Source organism: Ailuropoda melanoleuca, chromosome 12 (assembly GCF_002007445.2).
Source record: "Ailuropoda melanoleuca isolate Jingjing chromosome 12, ASM200744v2, whole genome shotgun sequence".
In the NCBI taxonomy this organism is placed as follows: domain Eukaryota; kingdom Metazoa; phylum Chordata; class Mammalia; order Carnivora; family Ursidae; genus Ailuropoda; species Ailuropoda melanoleuca.
Window position 1 is genome coordinate 9,193,834 of NC_048229.1, and position 12,027 is coordinate 9,205,860.

The 12,027-nt window shown below is 42.7% G+C and overlaps 1 protein-coding gene across 2 annotated transcripts in view; it reads left to right on the top strand.

The window, feature by feature from the left end:
• The window catches only part of TRAFD1 (TRAF-type zinc finger domain containing 1), a 27,096-nt gene extending 18,555 nt beyond the window's left edge, over positions 1 to 8,541 (top strand). For both annotated transcript variants that reach the window (XM_002925241.4, XM_019805960.2), the window contains exons 7-12: positions 3,141 to 3,217; positions 4,529 to 4,759; positions 5,986 to 6,106; positions 6,773 to 7,112; positions 7,347 to 7,419; positions 7,613 to 8,541. In XM_002925241.4, coding sequence (XP_002925287.2) covers positions 3,141 to 3,217; positions 4,529 to 4,759; positions 5,986 to 6,106; positions 6,773 to 7,112; positions 7,347 to 7,419; positions 7,613 to 7,669 — 899 coding nt within the window. In that variant the 3' untranslated portion in view covers positions 7,670 to 8,541. The remainder of the gene's footprint in view (positions 1 to 3,140; positions 3,218 to 4,528; positions 4,760 to 5,985; positions 6,107 to 6,772; positions 7,113 to 7,346; positions 7,420 to 7,612) is intronic.
• The last annotated feature ends 3,486 nt before the right edge of the window (positions 8,542 to 12,027 follow it).

The following is a 12,027-nucleotide window of genomic DNA, read 5'->3' on the forward strand; positions in this document are numbered from 1 at the left end:
GAGAGAGAATGAGCGGGGGGGGGTTGGGGGGAAGGGACAGAGAGAGAGAGAGACGGGGGGGTTGGGGGGAAGGGACAGGGGAGAGAGAGAGAGCAGCCAACTCCCTGCTGAGCAGGGAGCCTGGCACAGGGCTCAATTCCAGGACCCTGAGATCATGACCCAAGCTGAAGGCAAATGCCTAACCAGCTGAGCACCCAGGTGCCCCCTGTCTTTCATTCTTTGTAGTCTCTTTATCTTTTTTCTTTTTTTTTTTAAGATTTTATTTATTTGAGAGAGTGTGAGTGGGCACGACTGCAAGCAGGGGTTTGGGGGTAGTAAAGGGAGACAGAAAATCTCAAGCAGACTTCCCATGGAACACTGAGCCTGATGCGGGGCTTGATCTTACCACCTCAAGATTAGGACCTTCCTGAGCCAAAATCAAGAGTCTAATGCTTAACCACTGAGCCACCCAGGCTCTCCTACACGTGTTAGATTTTTCTCTATTCTCCGTTTCTTGTATTTTGCATTTCTTTGTCCTCTGGGGTGCATTCTGGGTAATTTCTTAAATGTCTGCTTTCTAATCTATTGTTCAATATGTCCATTGAGATTTCACTTCAGTGATTAATATAGTTTTTATTTATTTGAGTTCCGTTTGTTTTTTCCTTCAGCACGCCTCATTGTGTTTTAAATAATCTTTTTTAAGATTTTATTTGAGAGAGAGAGAACACGAGTAGGGGGAGGGCAGGGGGAGAGGTAGAAGAGGACCCCACCACTGAGCAGGGAGCCCGATGCGGGGCTTGATCCCAGGACCCTGAGATCATGACCTGAGCCTAAGGCGTATCCTTTAACCGACTGAGCCACCCAGGCATCCCTTGAATAATCCTCTATAGGAGCACCTGGGTGGCTCGGTTGAGCGTCTGACTGTTGGTTTTGGCTCAGATCATGATCTCATGGGTCAGGAGATTGAACCCTCTGTGGGCTCCATGCTCAGGAGGGAGTCTGCTTGAAGATTCTCTCCCTCTGCCCCTGCCCCCACTCATGGGTTTGTGTGCCCTCTGTCTCAGATCTTTTTTTTTTCTTTTCTTTTTTCTTTTTTCTTTTCTTTTCTTTCTTTTCTTTCTTTTTTTTTTTAAGATTTCATTTATTTATCAGAGAGAGAGCACAAGCAGGGGGAGTGGCAGGCAGAGGGAGAAGCAGGCTCCCTGCTGAGCAAGGAGCCCAATATGGGACTCAATCCCAGGACCCGGGGATAATGACCTGATCTTAAAAAAAAAGCCTTTTGTATCTGAGGTAGTCATATTCCAGTTCCTTTTTAAACATGTCTTTAAACATTTTAGATATATTTTCAGATGCTACAGAAAAATAAGTATATCTAAAGTCTCTTTTTTGATATTTGTTTCTGCTGACTGTCATGGTGGCTTGCTGCCTCCTGCATATGTGAGCTTTTATTTTGTTTTTAATTTTTTTTTTTAAGATTTTATTATTTGAGAGAGAGGGCGCATGCGAGCATGAGGGGGGGAAGAGGAGGAGAGGAAGAGGGAGAAGCAGACTCCTTGCTGAGCAGGGAGCCCAATGCGGGGCTCAGTCATAGGACCCTGAGATCATGACCTGAGCTGAAGGCAGATGCTTAATCAACTGAGCCACTCAGGCATTCCTTGTTTTAATTTTTTAAAAGATTTATTTTAGAGAGCATGCAAGTAAGGGGAAGGGCTAAAGGGGTGGGGGGAGAGACTGACTCCTAAGCAAACTCTGTGCTGAGCAAGAGAGCCCAGTGCAGGGCTTGATCCCATGACCCGTGGGATCTTGGCCTGAGCCAAAACCAAGAGTCACCCAACCTAGAGCCACCCTCATGCCTACTCCATGTGTGTTTTAACATTGAAATTCCTAATGTGTTTCTCAGACTATTTATATATGCTTCTGATAGGTTCCTAGGGATACTACTGACTGGGAGTTTTATTTTTTTATTTTTTAGAAGATTTAGTTGAGAGAGCGGGGGGACAGTGCGGAGGAGGGGTTGAGGGAGAAAGAATCTTTTTTTTTTTTTTTTTAAAGATTTTATTTTTTTATTTATTTGACAGAGATAGAGACAGCCAGCGAGAGAGGGAACACAAGCAGGGGGAGTGGGAGAGGAAGAAGCAGGCTCCTAGCAGAAGAGCCTGATGTGGGGCTCGATCCCATAATGCCGGGATCACGCCCTGAGCCGAAGGCAGACGCTTAACCGCTGTGCCACTCAGGCGCCCCGAGGGAGAAAGAATCTTAAGCAGACACTGTGCTGAGTGCTGAGCCTGATGTGGGGCTCGATTTCACGACTCTGAGATTGTGCAGGACCTGAGCTCAGAGCAAGAGTTGAATGCCCAACAGACTGCACCACACCACCCGGGTCTCCCTGGAATAATTTTAAATTGAATTTTTGGGTGGCTTGGACTTTTAAAAATTATAAATGTGAATTTATGTAAAAACAAATGTAGATTCTAGACTCAAACCTCAAACCTGTGTAAAGGTCGAACTCTAGCTGCTGTTCCTTAGCACAGACTTTTTTCTCCTACCCAGAGTGAAGACCTAGGTAGGCACATTTTCTTAACTCTCCTCATTGTTCACCCTCCAGTTGTTCAGCAGTCTTCCTGAGGCTATTGTGTTTGAAGAATCCTGGATTTAAAACTACTCTTATTTATTTGCTCTTGTAAATTACTTTTGTTTGTTGTGCATCTTTCTTGGTATTTTGTACTGGGAGAGTTTTTAAGGGTATCTATCTACCAGTCATAAGTGAGCCTCAGGTTTTTGACTTATAAAATGAGGGTAATGTAGGATCTCCTTTATAAGTTTTCTCTGAGGATAGAAATAATGTACAGAAGCTTTTAGATTAGTGCCTGGGGTTAGTACACATTCACATTCTTCCTTAATTAGAGTAGTGGGTAAGCTACTACTTTACTCCTGCTCAGGAAACGGTGACAAGTAAATCTCTTTTTTTCATACTGGAAATTTTTTCCTTAGAATTTGTCTCTTAGATGGCTCCTCTTGGAGAATTTACAGTTCCACAAATTGCTACATCTAAGAAAAGTCAAAGGAAGTCAGACTTTTATATAAAACCTTAAAAGGGGGATAAAAGGTTGAATCAAGTTTGTTTTTGTTCGTTGAGTCTGACTGTATGGCCTGATACCTAGGTGCAGCTGACCGGACCATGTTGCCTTGTGAATTTTGTGAGGAGCTGTACCCAGAGGAACTGCTGATTGACCATCAGGTGTGTTGTAATTACTTGAGGAATGTGTGCAGGCCATAGCTGGTGTTGTAGGCCACATGAGATCTTAACCCAACTATTTTAATATACCCATGGCAGGAGGTAGCAACTGTGTTTCTTCCCATGGTGTGACTGACCTAAGGATATGAGAACTCAGCTTTGTTCCCTCTTGGAAAATAATGTTCATTCCAGCAGACCTGGTTGCTCTCTCCATAGTATGGTGACTAGTGTACATGTCCACTGACCATCTTAATCTGGTGTCATCTCATGCCCCATTTTGATTATCGGAGGTGTATTAAAGTCCTTGCAGTTCCCTGGAAGGGTTAAGGATTTTTTTTGCACTTTATTTTTTCTGCCTGTATGATATGTGGCCATCCATCCCTGCTTCCTCAACACCCAACAACACAGACCCTTAGTAGAGTTGGTTCTGACATGACTTTCAGGAAACTATCCTGAAGGATCTTCTGAAGTCAAGGTCAGAGGTCTTACTCAAAAGTCCTGTGCCCACTTCTCTTTTAGCCTGTCACCCCGTGGTGTGGTCTCCTGATCCCCTGTTGGTCTGCAACACTAGGCTGAGTTCCTTGAGAAGGTTCTGTGTTTTCCTAGCTACTGAATCTCTCAATACCTGGTATATGAAAGGTGTCCTATGCTTTTTGAATGAGTGAAAGTTCTTGAGGCATTTAGGGATGATAAGAGGATAGCCTTTGTGTTTGAGGATTACTTGGTGGAGGGAACCACTTTTTCCCCTCAACACTGTTGCTCTCTGATTTCGTTTCGCTTCATGTGGCATTTCCATAACTATTAAGTAATCCCTGTGCTCTGGGTGGAACATATATTCCCCCCGTAAGTGGAATAATATAGTATTTGAATACATCTGCTTTTTGGTTTGGGAACAGCATAAGAAACCTATTAATAGGGATAACAGCCTCTTTTACTTAATGGCTGTGGGAAGAATCTTGAATCTTCTCAATTTAAAAAGAATAATCACAGGGGGCTCCTGTCTGGCTTAGTTGGTAGCCAGCTCTTGATCTCAGGGTTATAAGTTCCATCCCCATGTTAGGTGAGATTATTTAAAAATAAAATCTTAAAAAAAAAAAAAAGAATAATCATAATCACATGAACACAGTAAAAAATTTAAAACAGCACAGAAATGTTTAAGAGTGTTCCATCTGTGTTTGCCCTAACCGTTTTTAGTTTCCTCGTTATTAAGGATGATTAACATTTGTGACTATTAGACAGTGTTTTAAGAATGTAGTGTTTCCCTTAACACCTGCTTTTTTTTTTTTTTTTTTAAACCTATGTTTTTTGAGACAGACAAGCTGTAATCCTTCCTGTGCCTTACCTTCACTCAGTATGGGCAATACTTCCCCCAAAGGGGTGGAGGACCCTGATGTCATCTTCCAAAAGTTTTTGCAGCAGGCCGCGAGTAACCAGTTAGACTCTTTGATGGGCCTGAACGACTCGCCCCCTGTGGAGGATGGCATCATCATCCCATGTGAATTCTGTGGGGTGCAGCTGGAGGAGGAGGTGCTGTTCCATCACCAGGTAAGAGTCCCCGGAGGACCTGTCTGTTTCACTCCATGCACATCCTCTGAATGAACCTAAGGCTTTCAGAACTGAGAATGCTGCTTTAGTTTTTAAGTTGCTTGCATACCTGACCTGGCTCCTGGCCAGGCCCTGTTCCGTGAGCTATCTGAGGTGTCCACTGCCTCAGGCTTTCAGACTTTCTCTACCTCTGTCAGCTAAAACCATAATGTCATTAGCCAAGGCCCAAGAGCCAGGACTCCATTTAAGCAGGCATCCAGGACCTGCCAAAAGGATTTTTTATTTTTATCATTTTAGAGGGTGGGAGAGCACGTGTGAGAGGGGAGGAGGAGCAGAAAGAGAACCTTAAGCAGACTCCATCCTCAGCGTGGTGCCCAAAATAGGGCTCGATCTCACAACCCTGAGATCATGACCTGAGCTGAAACCAAGAGTTAGACGCTTAACTGACTGAGCCCCATGCCATAAGGATTTTGATGAGAGTTTCCCTGAGGTCACTGACAAACATTTTATTTTTGATGAGGCAGGTTCTTCCTGTTGTGGTGGCATTTGAGTCTTGCATTGCAGGAGTCCTCGAGGTCTGGTTCTGGCTTTACCTTTATAGATAGGTCTGTCCCCTCACTGGGGATATCTATAAATAAAGGAGTTAGACTGGACAGTCTGAAGCTGTTTTTAGCTTTGCAGTCTAGGATTCCAACCTGTTGGTAAAAAATACATTTTCTGCCTAGTCTTGTTTGTTATGAGGAGCTAATAGTGAGGGTATGTTCAGGGTCTTTTCTGTAGTTGATCCTATATAGCTCTTGCTAGAACATCACACATTTCATTTCTGTAAGAAAGACTTTTGCTTTTAGATCAAGCAGTAGACAAGTAACTGCTTGTTGTCTCTGAGGGAGACTGTGAAATAAGCAACCATGCAAATGCTCTATGATCAAAGTATTGACATGCTTCTCTGGGCTCTTAAGGCCAGCCGTTCCTTCATCCTGGCATAATCAGAGTGCTTCTTTCAGTGCCTTAGGTGCTAATGGGAATGATTTTGCCATTCCATATGTTTCCTCTTAGTCCCAGGCCCTTCCTGACAGTGGTTGTCAAAGTCATGTCTGTTTCCTCCCTCCCCAATAAGGTCTGTTTACCCAGCCTGCTGTTCCTTCCTTGCCTCCTGATGCTCCCTTTCATAGTTATTCATAGGAAGAACTCAATCCTGAGGAACTAATTCTGGTTTTTCTTGTTAGGACCAGTGTGATCAACGCCCAGCCACAGCAAACAACCATGTGACAGAGGGGATTCCTAGACAGGATTTCCAGCCTCCAGAAACCTCACCAGAGCTTCCCAAGAGGCGTGTCAGACACCAGGGTATTAGCCAGGGCTGAGCCAAGGCCACAGGTCTGCTGCTGGCTCAGGCCTACTTACCACTTCTCATCTGCTACTCTAACATGGGGGTTACCTGAATTCTGAATTACCAAGCACAGTAGTAGGATCTCACTGTGGACTCTCTTTAGGCTAGTTGTGGTCCCATGTTAGACGAAGCTACCTTGAGTGTATTACAGGGTAATGGCTTTGGGGACAGCCGTAGACATGCTTGTCAGTGCTTTTTCAGCTGCAGGTCTCCTATCTGTGCAGTTAGTGGATAATTTGGAGATCATTTTCAGACCTTACTATGTCTGCCCTGGGTCTCTGCTTCTAGTTGAACTATGTTTAGGGTACTCAGATTTATTAGTAATATTATTTAGAAGCCTCATGAGTAGGCAGGTAAGCTGTTTTTGAAACCTAACCATTACAAAGCCAATGACATATTATTTTTCAAGATTTGCTGGCACACCATTGTTGAATACTCAGGAGACTGTATTTGAGGACTCAGGTAATAAGTGTAGACAAGATGTTCCCAGACCTTATCCTGGAGATGTGGGTTTCAACAGTAAGGCAGTCTTTGGCCTAGAATCCTGTTATTCCTGCCCAAGTTCCAGCACTAATAGCAAGAGCAGGCTTTTCCCTAAAGCTGGTGCTTTTTTCTCTTCTCAGGAGACTTGTCTTCTGGTTACATGGATGATATCAAGCAGGAAACAGCTAAAGGGCCCACCTACCCTCTTCCCCCCAGCAGACCCATTAACAATATGACAGCTACTTGTGACCGACTGTCAACATCTACATCAGGCCCCAGACCTGGGTGCCAGCCTAGCCCTCCTCGCATACTTAAGCTCAACAACTTAGACAGCCAGGATGGCCGGGTGCGCAATCGAAACAGCCATAACTCGGCCATGGCCACTGGACACGTTCCAGTGATTCACCCAGTGCGAAATCTCTACCCAGAAAACCTCGTACCCACTTTCCCCCGTGGGCCTTCAGGGAGACATGGAGTAAGGTAAGAATCAGTAGCCCAAGACTGGAGCTTGGGAGTAGCTCAGGAGAACACAGTGGGAGTATGGACTTTGTGTGTATTGTGACCTGATTCCAAAACCTTCTTTTGCTTTCTGTGGGTTTTTCATTGTTCATTTGTTTTGTTTGCTGGCAGAAAGTTGCTTTTGTCTGGTTCCAGCTGTTTCTGACTTTTGTTCAGAGATATCTTAGGAACTAGTTTCCAATCCTTCTCTTTCAGTGGTAGGAGTGAAGGTGGCAGAAACTCACGGGTCACCTCCACAACCGCCAACTACCGAAACAGAACTGCAAAGGTAATTGGGGATCCAGCCAGTAATGCTCAGTGAGGACTTATAAATGGGTGGGACTGGTATGGTTCTTGGAGTCAGATGAGGTGGGCAATGGATGAGGTTTCCATATACGTTTGACATTTCTCGGGCTCTAAAGGAGGACGACTGCTTTTTCGCTTCCTCCTTTCAACTTTGTTTGTGTTCTCTTGTTCAACAGGCTAAACCCCCCAAACAGCAGGGAGCTGGGGATGCAGAGGAGGAAGAGGAGGAGTAATGGTGTTGCAGAGAACTGCACAGTGGCTCCATCTTCTCTGCACAGCGCACTTGCCGCGCGCGGTTCAGGCCCCACCTCTTGGGCAGGGGAGATTTTACAGATCTTAACTTTTTCTAGGTTATGGCCTTTTTGTGTCTTTTGAGATTGTGCTGTGGGAGTTTGAGCGTTTGGGGGGGCGGTTAGCAGGGCGGCTGTTGAGAAATGTTTCATCTGTAGCTACTGCCTTTGGCTGTGCAGAAATACAAGTTATGGCCTCTCAGCCCACCAGGGCTCCATCTTTTGACATACTATTGCCACTGCTTCTTGGTGCTGTGTAGTCCTGGTGGAAAGAGGAGAGAGGGTTCTGGAAACCTGGTACTCATGAGTGAAGTGATTCTCTTCTCTGCTGGGGCCTCAATTTGGAAACTTTTAGGTACCCTGTCCTGTGTACTGTCCCTCCCCACTCTAGGATTTGGGCCTCTGGTGTGTATGGAGGCACTCTGGTAAAGTGTTCAGGCCAGTTGCAATATGTTAGGAACAAGGCTTTGGAGGTGAGTTGAGCTAGAGGTGAGTGCACTAGAGATTTTGTTTTTATCTGCTTCTTTGGCATTTGGCATAACTGCCTTCTGTTTCTGGCGGGGAGCACAGCTCCTTTGTCTTTACTGTCTTCTAATGGAGAAGGCTGGGGGCTCCCTGTTGCCACCAGAGCCGTGCTGGGCTCTGCCTGGATGAGGACTGAGGCCTAAGCTCCATGGCTTGCTCTGAAAACCAAGTTTCAGAGCCCCGATCCCCTCTTTTTATTTTACTACTACTATTACTACTACTACTACTATTATTATTATTATTATTAACAACATACTTGTAATAGAAATAAAGTTTGTACTTGGAGTTCAGCTGAGTCTTGTGGTTCCTTCTCCTTTGCACTCTGGAGACCTCAGGGAAGATGGAGTGGGCTGGAGTTGGCTCTGAAATAGGGGGAAGGTGAGCAGGACTAGGCTTTTTTTTTTTTTTTTTTCCTCTCCCCTGTGCTTCCTGGAACCCCAGTATTTGCAGCATGAGCTTCTTCTCAGTGCCAGACATTCAAGATAAATTTTCTATTGGATTTTGAGGAAATGGATGGTTGTAGCTCTGGTGATGATTTGGGGTAGAGGTGGGACTGCCTCCAATTGAATAGAGAATGGCAGGTATCTTAAAAGCCTCAGTTCTGAGATTGGTTGAGCCTTAGCAGAATTACTCATTACTGCTCAGCACCTCACAATTTGCGCAGGACCTTAGGTCATTTTGAGCTCATTTGTTTTTCTCCTAACAACCTAGTGGTGCTGGGAAAAGAGGGAAGAATTGCCTCATTTCATCAGTGGAAAGGAGTGATCTGCAGAAAGCTATGCAGATAATTCGTGGCAGAGCTGGGACTGATATTCAGGTCTGAGCTATACTGAGAAAAAGAAGCAAGACCAGAGAAGATAATATATAACTATAGGGTTTTTTTGGTATACTTTATGTCAGTTGCACCTCAGTAAAAATTAGCTCAGAAAGACCTTGTCTTTGGTGAAAGAAGACTGAAAGACTGAGAGACTTGGGCCACTTCTGGCATGATTGAAAATCCACTTGGGACTTAAAGGAGGTGTGAGGAAGAATCCTCTGGGGCAGAGGAAGAATCCTCTGGGGCAGAGAGGGCTTTGGGGCTTGTCACCCATAACTTTAGTTTTTGGGGATGGAGTAGATAAACTTGTTTTCCTTCCCTTTGGTTGGATTAGACAATTGAGTAAAATAGTAATTTTTTTGGTTTGCTTTCTTTAGTAATCTGTAGTTTCTAAATGTTTTATAATGGATATACTTTTTGAAATATATTAAAGATTTTATTTATTTTAGAATGCATGCATGTGCTGGGGGAGGGGCAGAGGGAGAGAGAATCTCAGGCAGACCCCTGCTGAGTGTGGAGCCCGATTTAGGGATCAGTCTCAAGACCCTGAGATCATGACTTGAGCTGAATCCAAGAGTCAGATGCTCAACTGACTGAGCCACCCAGGCGCCTCTGAAATATTTTTTAAAGTATTGTATGTCCTAAAATAAGTACAGCTAAAGACTCAAGAAATAATTTCTTGTCCTTTTTCCTTCTCTTGAAATTCTCTCCTAAAAGTTGACTGCTTTTTTTTAGCTATTTCTTCTGGTGCTCACTGCCATATTTCCAAATCATGGCATTGGACAGCATTGCTTTTATTAACTATTATTGTATTTGCTTTAGCATTGAATCTGTAATTTTTTTTGCCTAAACTCAAATTATTTGAGAAGGAGTTGCAGATATGGCACCACTTAATCGCAGCTGCTTCAAGTGTGTGTTTCCTAAGAAGACATTTTTTTAACTTAACCACAGTGCAATAATCAGGAAGTTAACATTGATAGTATTTATTATCTTTTACAAACCTTATTCTATTTTACCAATGCGAAATTTATCCCAATAGTGACAAAAACATTTTTCTCTGGTGTAAGACCATGTGTTGCATATAGTTACCATGTTTCTTTAGCCTCTAATCTGGGACAGTTCCTCAAATTGTTCTCAAAGACTTTAAATTTCTCAGGATTATAGGCCAGTTACTTTGTAGAACATCCTTTTAATTTGGTTTGTCTGATTTTTTTAAAAAATATTTTTTATTTATTTATTTTTTTACGATTTAGGTTATGCCATTTCGGTAGGAATACCAGAAATTATATGGTCTCAATGCATCCTAAGATGCATGGCCATGTGCTATCAATGTCTCATTAGTGACAATTTTGATCACTTGGTAAAGAAGGCAGTCTGCAGGTTTCACCACTGTAAAGCTAGTTTTTCCTTTTTTACTTACTGTCTTTGGGGGAGGTATTTTGAGACTATAAATATGCTTTAGCGTCCATGATGATTCTTTGCCTGAATTATTACTATTGCAATGATGATTTTCTAACTCCATCATTCCTTGGTGTTCTATTTTAAGGAAGAACTGTTCTTTCTCCCCCATTCATTCATATATAAAAATAGGTTATTTTATTCAATTTTTTATTATCCATTTCTATCATTTATTCTGATGCTCAGATACAGTTATTTTGATGGCCAGATTTGGCCAGCTAGTTCCTGTGTGTTTTTGGCATGGCCAACTATTTCTTGAATACATCCGTATTTTCTGACACAAGATATTCCAGGTTCATCTTGTATTTTCCCTCCCTCAGGGCTAGAATTAATTTTTTTGCCTAGAAACCCTGGATTCTTTTGGGGGAGAACAGTAGTTAGAAACCATCATCTGGGTGCTTGGCATACACAGTGTTACTGTGGGAGGGTGGGGGTTATTGTTTGTGTCCTCTCAGCAGACAGCTACGAAGTATGTATATATGTATTTATATATGTATTATGTATATGTGTTACAGACATGCATATCCTTGATGTTATAACTGTGTTTACACCTTGAGTTTATAACAATACATCCGGTTTCAGGCCATCACCACAAGGTTGATTCTATCCTTTGCCTTCTCCAGCAATGAGAAATCTGGCTCCCGTTATTCTCAATATATTTACTTATTTGCTCAATCCTCAAATACAGAGAAAGTAGTTTCAGTATTGTGTAAACCTTACCGCTACAGAAAACTTAACCTACTAACAAGCTAAATATTTGTTCATAACTTTTTGACTTTATTATGAGGGTATATAGTCAAAATGTGTTCAAAATTTTAGGTTTTTTTTTTTTTTGCCTCCATCTTTTGATGTGTTACGTTATTCATTTGACATACGCTTATCTTGATTTGTTTTTGTTTATATTCTGTCTTAGGGATTGTTTTCCCTAGGTTTGCTAATTACAGTATTTTACAGTATGTAAAGTATTAGTATGGTTCCAACTTAAAACTACAAAAGGTTTACTGAGAAGCGTTACTAGCCCTTATACCTTCCACTCCCATTTAACATCTCCAGCCTTTCACCTTGTTTCCATCCATTATCTGTGGGCAGTCTCGTTAGTTTCTGTTTTATTCTTTTTGCTCCCCCTAAACTTTGTTTTTTTGCCAAAATAACCAAATGTATTTTCTTATTTCCTCTTTTCTCTTACACCAGAGGTAGCACATTACAAATAACTCTTGAACTTCACTTTTTTCACTTACTAGCATATTCTCAAGATAACTCCCATTGTATATGTCAGTTAATACCTCACTAAAAAAATCACTGCATCGGGGCATCTGGGTGGCTCAGTCAGTTAAGCGTCTGCCTTTGGCTTGGGACATGATCCCAGGGTTCTGGGATCAAGCCCCACACTGGGCTCCCTGCTCATCGGGGAGCCTGCTTCTCCCTCTCCTTGCCACTCCCCTTGCTTGTGTTCTCTTTTTGTGTCAAATAAATAAAGTCTTTTTTAAAAAAATTACTTCAT